Raw genomic sequence first — 11687 nt, 5'->3', positions numbered from 1 at the left:
GCGCTCTTTGGAAGCCGTATGGGATGGCGCAGAATGTCAAGCCAGCTGCCACAAGTGCGTGTCCATAACATCATGAAGAAAAAGGAATTCCATTATGATGCCGCCACTCTACGCACTTCTTAATTTTGGTTTTTTATTTTTATCCGCGAAATACACCACTGGGCATAATTAGGGTGCGCGAATGACAGTAATCCTGGCTTTGTCGCCTTGGAGTCGGAGGGAGTGCTCTCGCCAAGCTTCCCTCCTCTTCCAAACTAGCGTGCTTGTGCAAAAAGCAGAGAAGCAACCATACTTCGTCTTCCAATGTGTATTTCTGGCTTGGCACGTGGCCGTAAAACTTGGAGCCCTCCAGCGGCTTCGGGAAACAGATACTCTACAACGGCTGAGGCGAACAAGAAATCACAGCAGAAGTAAGCTTGTCTAACTTTAGTGATTCGCAGAGAAATGGCTGACGTGACGCTGGCGGACACAAGGCGTCGTCAGGCAACCATAGCGCATGCGTTGTCTTCGAGCCGTACCGTACGACGAAGGTGGTCATGGATTCCCGAAAGGCACAGCGAGCGGAGACACGTAATCAGTCTAACCCAATTAACTGACGTAATTACATTTTATTCACGAAAAAAATATAAAAGTACAAAAGAACTTATATTCACGCACCGAAAGAAACACATTGCCTTATTCCCCGAAACAAAGCTTTTAGGAGTAAGCAAGGCTGCATTTATTCCTAAACTCTTTTATCGTCATTTTCGTATTATTTCAAATAACTACCCTGTGCGCCTGCCACAGATCCTCACTTGTATACTTCAGCGTGTCATTATATTCACGATGACTAGCGTCCTTGCCCAACCTAACCCCAGAGATAGCGAGAGATGTGCCCCGCCTCCCTGCCCAACCATCTGATGGTTTATCATCTCTCTCTCACTCCCCACTTACGGAAGAGAGTTTTAACATAGCGGCTAGCCTGCGCTAACGCTACGGCGGTGGGTTACTGGGTCCCAACTGCGCAGGCGCGCGCAGGGAGGGCGAGGAGGTCGCCCCTCACCAGAACGAATGCGGGGGCTCGGCAAGGCATGGGCCACCGTCCCCGAGGAACGAATTCGCACCTGCCCAGTCGTGTCCCGGCACCCACGGCCGTAGCGTTTGCCTACGCTAGCCGTCATGCTAAAAACTCTCCGTTGTCGTTTTCGTCCACCGAGTCCTCTACTCTCTGCACTCTTCGGTCATGTGTTTAACTTCAAACAACATTCGCTCTATGCGTGTTTTTGTGAGGTCACGTTTGTAGCTCGACAGCTGGCGCAGTTCCGATAATACGCGGAGGCAGAACAGAGCGTCAACGTCGGTCTTGTGAAGTTCTGGGACCACGAAGCAGCTGCTGCCATCCACCGCCGACTGACTTTCGTTTTCAGGGACCATTCTCATGACGCCGATGCTGTTGGCTGGTGCTCTTCTGATGCCATGACCGCTCGCTTCAGACACCTCGTCGAAAGCCGTAGACGAGTTTGGATCGTTCTTGACGCAAGGCGGCGGCGTCGGCTGGAAGACGACAACGACAGTCTGTGAGTATGAGAATTGTGGGTTGCTAAATCCAACGTACCAAATATTTCTACATTTTATGAATTTCAGCTCCGCCAATAGTGTAATTCTTTTACAAAAAAATTGTGCAGGTTTTTACACCATTGGCTAACTTTTTCGCGGAGAACAAAGGTGTTGCACTATATATGTAATGAATGCTATTGATTCAAGCAATTGGAGGCAATTCAAGCAATTTCCAACACGATATCACGATCAAGGGAGAGTTTACTAACGCAGTGTGCAGAAACTCCACAGTGGGATAAGTTAGGTGTGGCTGGCACTCCCCCCCCCCTTCCTCAGAGAAGAGGTCCTCCAGACGGCCAGCGTCACCATATTTAAACGTTCATCCCCGTTTCGGAATCGCTATGGCGTTGTGCTGCCGAGTCCGAGGACATGGGTTTGATTCCCGGCCACGGCAGCCGGTTTTCTGATGGCGGCAAAAGCGAAAACGCCCGTGTGTTCGAGATTTCGGCGGAGGTTAAAGAACCCCAGGTGGTCAGAATTAATCCGGAGCCCTCCACCGCGGTGCGCCTCATCGCCTGCGTTGCGTTGGCGCGTTAAACCCCACAATCAATCAATAAATCAGTCTTACTCTTAACATACGTACTGCCACTGACGAAACCAGCCACTATAGTCACATTTCAACTGCTACCTTTTCCGGAAACAGCGAAAGGAGCGACACTTACAAGATAAGGCAGGTCGACGACTTGTGGCCTGTCTTCGGTGGCACGGATTACTGGACGGAGGAATTCCCAGGACCGGAAGTGCGTCCAGGGGGACACGTAGCCTGATTGTCGCATTCCTTCTTCTTTCTTAAGCTCCTTCACGAAGTAGTCGCGAAGGCTCTTGATTTTATCCTTCACTCTCGGCACTGCGGGCGAGAAAAAATCACGCCATATCCACGGAATGAATGATGATAAGTGGGGCGAAGCTCGAGAGGGGGAGATCATCGGTAACCGTAACTCTCCCGTGAAAGTTCGCCCATTACATCATTAAGAAAGACGTAAGACTGTGTGCGTACATTGTACAAATCAACTTTTATTTTCGGAGTCAATGCTTCCAGACCCAGACCTGGTGAAAGACCCCGCGCCATCGAGGACAACCCCGCGCCTCCACCACAATTTGTCACGTACGATGGAACACAACGGTAAAGAAAGAACTTTTATTTAGGGCGAACTTGTGCCCGAACAAGACGAGAGGAAACGAGCAAAGGTCCTTGCGTCTCGTTCGATCTCCGAGAACGACTGCCTGCGTTCGTGGCGTGATCTCTTGCGTGATCTCCCCCTCGCAGTGCACGTGCGCTCGCGCCTCCGTTGGCGAACACAGACAAGCTCGCGCTCCCGGCGCCGAGTTTGCGCTGCCGGTTGCAGCCGGTTCTTGCGCGTGCAACGCACTTTGCGACATCTCCGAAAGCATGCGGCGGTCACGTACCACGAGACACAAGGGATGGACAGACCCATGGCTTTAGGAGCTTCGCCCCTAAAATGTGCTCATGACCCTCGACATGAGGAGAAAGAGAAAAATACTCCGAGCACATATGAAATCCAGTGTGTGGCCAACTTAGGTATAACGTGGCATTTTTGTACTACGCCAGGGATTGCGACCATGCGAGTGCGGTTTATAAACGGTGTTGTTACCGGGGCTAAATCTAGACAAACATAAAAATGAAACCGGCTGATCAAGTTACCCTTCTCACCTTCGAACTCGTTGTCCAAGCCCCTGGCGATGTCTCGCAAGGCGTGCTGGCGTTGCTCCCTCTTGTAGTAGCCCTCGTGGCGGTGGTCCCACAGCAGGGCGAACTGGCTGTACAGGCTGATGAGCCGCGTCTCTTTTTCCACCGTCCACAAGGGCGTACTCTCGTGCACTGCAGGCACGTAACCATCCATTGTCTAGCGACAGCGTCCGCGGCTTCTCCTCGCAGTGATGTCTCCGAGAGTTGCGAGAAGGCAGGAGAGACGGAGACCTAAGCTTACGAAAGAACTAAACGTGGGCTACTCTTTACAGTACGATAGTCTGCCTCGCGTGCTGTACTGCGAGACGCGCTTGAGAAGCGGGCGAGCGTTCCTTGTGAGTCACCTTCTGCAGCGCCTCTTCTAGCCTTTCCATCGGGCACGCGCCATGGAGCGACGCGGGTAAGGCCATCCAATGAGCTCGCGCTGCTTCTCGTGAAGGAGAAGCCAATTTTTTGTTGTCTTTCTTTCATTATCTATCAATCATTTTCTAGCCTACGGCCATAAAGAAATATCTTTTTTCTTTATGGTCCGGAGAGGAACAAGAAATTGCATTGCGCGCCGTGGCGGAGAATGTAAGCCGTCTAGCGTTGTGCCTTAGCTCCATGCCACACACTTTCGCTTCAGAAATACGATGGGGCCAGACATATGCATCGACTTTTAATGGCGAAGTTCACTTTTTAAAGTGATTCGCTATTGCAGAAGACAATATACACCTACCTAACAGACCAAATGGCGCATGGCCTCACCATTTATGCACGCTTACAAGTTGACGCGCCCTCTAGCAACATGCACGCGGAACACAACCAGGGCAGGTACCGCTCCCGAGCCGATACGCCAGCCCTCCCCCGTGTGCTCTACACCCAGGGCCGTATTAATGGGGGGGCTACGGGGGCTGCAGCCCCGGGCCCCAAGCTGTCAGGGGCCCCGCTCGATCATATGAAAAAATATATATATATCCTGAGTGTGCTCGCTGCCTGCATTGAAAGTTGAAGGTAGGAGCTTTAACCTCCCCTTCACACCGAAGCTCACTAACTCGTGACAGGTGGGGAGAGAGAGAGAGAGAGAGAGAGAGAGAGAGAGAGAGAGAGAGAGAGAGAGAGAGAGAGAGAGAGAGAGAAAATTTTATTTGCCCTTTTGGCTAAGGCCTCCTCATTCCAGGGGGCCGCTGGAATTCCTCGTTAGTTGGACTTCCAGGGGTCTAGCCGGGAAGGCGGGGTGCCTATGGTCTTTTGGACAAAGCTTGCCAACGATAGCTGCTGCTCTAGCGTGGTCGGTTGAGTCAGCCACTCCCTGCGGATACTGCTTCTATCTACCTTGGGGCATAGCCATAACATGTGCTCTTGATTGATCGGTTGACAGGTGAGGAGGAGTGGGGGGGCCCCTCATGTTAGGGTTGACAACCTTCGAGTCCATTTCAATTTAATTTAGTTATTCCTACTCCTCTTCCTTGTTTTCCCGAGGTTTATGAGAAGACGTCTTGGACCAAAAGTCGTGGGTACACAGCTTGACGGGCCTAAGAAGCCACTTAAAAAAGGACCCGAGCTCGGCACCGGTCTTTTTCGGCACAGGTCGTTTCGGTAGTCTTTTCGATACACGGACATCTACGTACGCGGACGTTTCGGCGCGCGCACGTTTCGGTATAAGAAAAGGTCAGGCATGCGAATGCCGAAATAATGTCCGAAGAACATTGTAAATTGTTTAAGCCTGAGGGGCGTTATATGTAATTATTGACAACTTAAGCACTGCGCTACGGGCTCATACACAGTTTGTGCCACAAATTTCAATGTATAGCGCTTGACAAGGAAGTTCATTGCGATGACGACCCGTTCAATAAAGCTAGTGGATTAGTTTTATCGCATAAGCGTCATTGATATCGATTAGATATTTCTCGCTGAATGGTCAGCGTATATATGGTTATTTAAATGCTGAAAGGTTGTGTAGGCCACTCGCGGGGTCGTTCGGCTTCAGCCCGCGCCTCTGTGCTATAGCCTCTGCAGGCTGTCTGAGCAACAAGCGTTGCGGAAGCTAAATGTCCGCGCGACTCCATTCGTAGCGTAAGTCTCTAGGCGCCACTCCGTGGGGACGCAGACGCCGCCGGGCCAGCCCGACCCTAGCGGCTCCCTTCGAGCTGGGGAATCAGCAGGCCTAGGCGGTGTGAAGAGCTCAGGCGTGTACGTCGACGCCAAAGCAACAACAACGTCTATTTCCCCAACCCCCCAACCTCCTTCAAAGGCGGCGCGTGTTCTAAGCGCCGCGTGCTTTCTCGTCTGCGCGGGTAACCTACAGGATTTTGGTCCGCAAGCCATGGCGGCTAACTGTTTGGCAGATGTCTGGGAGTGACAGCTGCCTGCGCGGACTTTGAGCCCTCCCGTATATGCAGGTGGAGAACTTTACAATAGAACTAAAACCCTACAGGCTTAATAAAATATGCTTCTTGTAAGAAAATACTCTTCTGTACCATGGCGTGTGCAGACTGACACGGCGCTTCGATTAAATGTGAATCTGTGATGCACCGGCAATCAAACCATACTAACTTTTACGCCTTATAAAATCGGTTCTGTAATACTAGACGTCAAGCCAAGAAATTAGTTTCCGGAAAGCGCGAAATTATGTATAATTTACCACTGATCAGAGAGCATAACATGGGCCTCAAAAATTTTCGCATATTAAACCGGAATCATTATCATCATCATCGTCATTATAATAATCATCATCATCATTAGGGCCCCAAGGACGCAGTAGCCCCGGGCCCCAAAGTTTCCTAATCCGGCACTGTCTACACCAGCGCTGCCAGTTACCCAACCGGATGCACCGCCAAAGTGGCAGGGGTCACTACATCTAGCTGCGGGCAATGCGCAGACATCGTGCTCTCTCCGCACCAACTCCAGCAGGGTGGCCAAGGAAACGGCCATGGCCTAGGCTGTGCCCACATCCCCACGGCACGGGCCGCGGAAGCTGACGACGATACGTGGGCTCTTATTGCAACAGGCTCACAAGTCACCCGTCATGCATATTCTTCCGGACTGCTTTCTGTCCTAGCAAACAACGTTATCTGATTCTTCGACCATCCACGCTTTCCTCATTCGTATCGTCTGGACCCCTGGCCATGCTTCCCTTCCTGGTAATGAGCGCGCACAAATGACCTGCCGGGCGTCAGAAGTAGTGGAAGGACAGATCTAGGGTGCCTCACAGACATCAGCTTTCATCGTCCCACCCCATTAACCTCTCGTCACGCTCGCCTACCACCGCACACAAAGAAAATCCTTACCTCCGTCCCCACTACTGATTATCCCGTGCCGACGCCACGTCGTGGCGGCAGCCCGAGGGACACGCGTTTCTCAACTTGCACCAGGAGCACCTTTCGTTTCCAACCCAGTAATCTAGCAGCTGTTGGCTGGCAGTATCCCCACTCCCAACCTCTACCATTCCATTCACTACGGGAGTGCCCGCGACCGCCCGACGGGCTTACCCCTATACGCATCCCCACCCTGCCCTCTTGGAAGGCTGCTCTGTCGAGCACTGACTCGCAAAACCAGCAACGGGTCCGCCACTGGAGTCCTGGACTGAGGGTGACACTCAACGAGGCTGCTCTTTCACCACCTAAAGAGTAAAATAAATGTTTTAACATTACCGTCCCTCTACTTGATATTTTCGACAACTCGCCATCCGAGCGAGTGTAAGCTCGTAAGCCTACCACTGGGCCAAATTCTATGGATACCGAAAACCCCATACAAATAGCGATTTATTTATTAAAGCAAAGCTTTTTACCTCTACCCCCCAAGGGTTCTTTCGCGACCGTTGGTGTCACCAGAAAACTCCAGCGAACAAATAAAAGAATTTACTGGCACCGCCGGGAATCGAACCTGGAACTAAAGACTAACAAAGCGAGAGCCCGTTGTCTTACCGATTAAGCTACGAGCACACGCGAAGACGGGGAAGAAAGGCAGTGTACTCACCAAGCACATCTACGGGTTTAACCTCTGCGTTCTCGCTGAATGCCACGTGACAGCGTCACGCGACCACTCACGCCCCTCTAGCGGCCCTGTGCGCACCTTGCTCATGTGCTAAGAGTTACAAAAATTAAAGGAAGGTCACACCAATGCATGGCATTTCACATCTAGAACGCCAATGTGCTAAAGCCTGTAGCCTCCAGTGTTCACGTAAAAATTACCGCTCCTAGTCATCCGCCCTCACGCCAAATCAAGGAATACATTCAAATACTCCTTGATGGCCAGGCCATCACTCTAAGCTCCAGCATCAAGATCCTGGGCCTTCATGTCCAGGCTAACACCAAGAGGGACGTCTCCTTGCAGCGCCTCAAACAGCATTAATCAAATCATACACATGATCAGGCGAGTTGCCACCAAGAAGCGAGGCCTAAAGGAATCCGCTACTTTTCGATTAATTGAAGCTTTTGTCTTCTGGAGAGTCACTTACGCCAACCCCCTGTCCTCTTCTCGACAAGGAGGACATATAGATGCTTTACATAATGATTAGAAAGGCGGTCGAGCAGGCCATTGATCTCATGAGTGCGTCCACACAGAGGCTGCTTAGCACGGGGCTCCACAACAGGGTGGAAGACCTCATAGAAGGCCGTCTTTCTAACCAGAAGGTCCGACTCAGAACTGGGGTACGTAACCGCATGCTTCACCAGATTGGCTGGACAGCCAGAATGTCACTCCACTTGACGTAGTCCCAAACTCTTGGCGACTAAAACTAAAGATGCTCGCTTCGCTTAGAAATATGAACCTCTCACATGACGAGGGTCACCGAAAAGCATGGGCTCAAGCGCTAAACACCACCCTCGGTGGGGATCTTGCAGTTATCCACACAGACGCCTCCAACCATCGAGGGCAGCAATACGCCATGATCGTGGCTACCTCCAGAACCAACCTCCTTGCGTGTACCTCGCTTAGGACCCAAGAAATGACGGCAGCAGAAGAGGCAGCCATCACCTTGGCTCTCACTCAACCATGGGTTCGGAGGGTAGTCACCGATTCCCAGCAAGCCTACTGGAATTATCAGTCGGGTTTGGTGTCCTGACTTGCACTGCGCGTGCTAAAAACCACTCCCCAAACGTTTCCATTCAGTTCACCTGGACACCCCCTCACGCTTCAATGGAGGGCAACCAATACGCCCACCCAACAAGCCTGCGCTATTACCTCCCGTGCAATGGAGCTGCAAGAGGACAGTGACCCGCTTGTCACGTTCAGGGAGATAACCCAGCATTGTCGCCTTCTGAGACAGACCGTACCTTCGCCTTACCCTGACCTTTCCAGCGAACAACAAACTACACTACGGCTCATACAATCCGGGCTTCTTCCCACAGCCTACGCGTCTTCACTTAATGCATCCGAATCGCTACGACGCTGAATGTAAATTTTGCTCAGAAGTAGGAACACTCCGCCCCGTAATCGGGGTGTGTGACTTTAGCCCTGAGCACCCTGCTCTCTTTCCGTCAACTACCCAACAAGAGCAATGGGAGATGCTGCTGTCTAGGCCCTCTCTACCTACCCAGCTTCAGCGGTTGGACAGAACAGAGGCCGCGCGGACTGCATATGGGCCCCACAGAAGAAGGAATCACTCCCCTGGGCTGCACTCTGGGCCGTTCAGAAATCGGAACAGAAGTATTTTTTCCTCCTGCTCCTCCTCCGCCGTCTCTGTCGCAAATCTCGTTGCCTCCGTCCGCGGCGCCGAAACGGAGAAGTCAGATCGTCTTACATCGGGTTGGAGCTTACTTTAATTTTATAAAAAAAGTTTCCACTCTTGTGCTACACTAATACAACTCAACCAACCACCGTTCATGCATCATGCATTGATTTAACCTTACCAAGAATATTTTTTGAAGTAATAAATGGTGTGGTTAAGTGCATTTCACTTCTCTCTGGTTTTACTATTTGTAGACCTATGTGAGTGAATTTAAGTGACGTCACATGGGTAATCGTCGTGGGTGCCGTTTACAGCTTTGCTTTCCAACCACATTCACGGGGTGGATTGGCGCGATTTTTTTATTTATTTATTTATTTATTTATTTATTTATTTATTTATTGAGTGAGTGAGTGAGTGAGTGAGTGAGGGAGCGAGCGAGTGACTGAGTGAGTGAGGGAAATGTTTACTGGAGCCGAGCAAAAATGAATGTTTCCGGCAAACATACACAACTCATCATTCATCTAGAACAGGCGTGCCATCCTACACACATCAACCAAGGATTTCCCAATACCGTCAAAGTACACCTAATCCAGCCTTCACCCAACTGTACTAACTCCCACTTCCTCGGTGCCCTTCAGCACTTGAAGCTGAATCTGAATCTGAAGATGCCCGAGGAACCCTCACCCAAAAATAACCACGTCTGACGGTCTGGGTAGCGGAAGGAGGCCCTGCGCAGCCCAGAGAAGGAGGTTCAAGCTTTACTGATCTCCCGGGTGGCCGTGGTCACTGCCAAAATGGCGGTCACCATAGGCAAATAACTCTTCTCGTCAATATATGTGTTTCTGCAATCCAACACATGCCCTCACAACACCCTTTTGCGTGCCATGTTTTCTGCACATTACCCATGTACATGTCAACACTGTCCACAATTCTGCACTCACCTTCAATTACTTGCATGCACACACACCCATTAACTTTTCACCCCCTCCTTAGTATTACGCAGAAGCAGTGTGTGGAGCTGTGGAGCTGCCGTGTTCATCGCTGCGTGCGCTTCCCAGGTTGTGCAGATTGGGGGCCCTGAAGATAGAAACACGGCGCGGCGTAAGGAATACGGTGCGCTAAAATAGCTGCCGCGTACGAACGAGATGTTAAAACAGAGAAGGCAGTGGAACTCTCCCTAAGAAAAGCCGCGGTAAATGTTCGCCAGCGCACACAAGGTGCTTTAAGTAACGTCGAGGCTCCATGCTGTTGGATCGCCCTCCAAACACGCTGGTCGCTTGGACATTGTTCGTGTTTCGATGAGTCGTCGTTTCAGAAACAGCACAAATCTCGGGGCTTTCCGTACCGTGGGTCAGGCACGCAGTTGAGCGTTCTATTGAATTTGAATTACCCGCTATGGTTTTTACCAGGATATCGTTAAGGGAATTGAGAAATGTTGTCTTGAGTGTTACGCGCCCACATCTGTAGCGGTCCCTGCCATGCTAATAAAGCGTCCGCGGAAGGACATCATCACCGACAACAGAAGACAACGACGGTGGCAGCCAGAAGCGAGCGCCCACCTCAAGCTGGAATCTGGCAGTGCTAAAACTTAAACGTGCAAAGGAGGAGAGAGTAAACATGTTTATGGTTTTCTAGAAAAAGTATTTCGATGTCGTTCCGGTAGGCTCGCCGAAAATATATACTACGGCGCAGAATAAAGACTACTTGATATCAGCAAGTGCCGCACCTGTGAAGGGACGTCCCCTCGCTCACAGCTGCAGAGTCTCAAGCCATCGCGGAAGCCATTGTACTTCACCAGCATCGGACGAACCACATTGCAGTCCGCACGGACAGCCAGGAAGCACTAGGAAGCTTCGCCACGGATGACATTTCATCCCCCGTCCACACTTGCCTGACAACATACATGCAAGCTCATCCCCATTTACACGTTTTCCTCGAATGGATACCTACCCACCAAAGAGGGTAATGAACGAGCTCACGCTCTGGACCGCGACGCTCATTTCCCGGCATCCCTCAGCCGCGACCTGAGGAATACAATCCAAGAGAGGATAGAGCGGTGCATCATAAAAGGCGCCACGAACATCTCGTTAACCTCCGGACAGCAAGAATACTACCTCCCTGCCCGTCTAAATTCATGTCACGAAGACACGCTATCGGCGCAGACATTTCCCTCCCCTGTGATCTTTCTCCACTGCATACAGAAGTCACTAGGCCGTCCAAACTGTCAGGTATGCGGTGGCTAGCTATCCGGACAATCAGCACACGTATTGGCGCTGTGTACGGGCCACTTCGTCTCCCACATTTCTTTCCGTCAAACCCTTACCCCTGATATTCCGTACTCGTGGGCCGTTCCCCCCGAAAATCTACGGGCCGCTCTGTGGTCCCTGTTGGCTGCACAGATCTCTGTGGTCCCTGTTGGCGCTCAGCCAAGCCCGCCACCGTCGGAGGACGGTGCGATGTTGCGGAGGAGAGGGTAATGATGAGTTATGTCCCTTTACATGAGAAGGAAGGATACGGGATATCAGCGAGCGTCGCGCCTGCGGAGCTTTCTAAGTAAACCAGGGGTTATGGGCTGACTTCGACACATCCCGCCCGAAGGCATAAGAGGAGGAATTCAACGTAATGAGCTCAATAGAAGAGAGGGTTTTTATCAATTTTTATTGCCAAAGAAGTTGTGCACACAAAAAACGTTTAGGCACACAAAAAGGCGTATTGCCGTACTTCTAAAAGCAA

General features: G+C 51.2%; 1 protein-coding gene across 1 annotated transcript; it reads right to left on the bottom strand.

Annotated features, from left to right (window-relative positions):
- Positions 1 to 678: 678 nt before the first annotated feature.
- LOC144167379 (uncharacterized) lies at positions 679 to 3618 on the bottom strand. Its single transcript, XM_077696658.1, has 3 exons — positions 3269 to 3618; positions 2259 to 2443; positions 679 to 1533 (listed from the first exon to the last, which is right to left on the bottom strand). Exons 1-3 carry the CDS (start codon positions 3456 to 3458, stop codon positions 1201 to 1203), a joined length of 708 nt encoding a protein of 235 aa, XP_077552784.1. The 5' UTR covers positions 3459 to 3618; the 3' UTR covers positions 679 to 1200.
- Positions 3619 to 11687: the final 8069 nt, after the last annotated feature.

The sequence above is a fragment of the Haemaphysalis longicornis genome, unplaced genomic scaffold (assembly GCF_048455015.1).
Source record: "Haemaphysalis longicornis isolate Haplotype H1 unplaced genomic scaffold, Haemaphysalis longicornis Haplotype H1 scaffold_2, whole genome shotgun sequence".
Lineage (NCBI taxonomy): Eukaryota > Metazoa > Arthropoda > Arachnida > Ixodida > Ixodidae > Haemaphysalis > Haemaphysalis longicornis.
The sequence above is the reverse complement of the archived record's forward strand: the minus strand, read 5'-3'. Positions and strand labels throughout refer to the sequence as shown.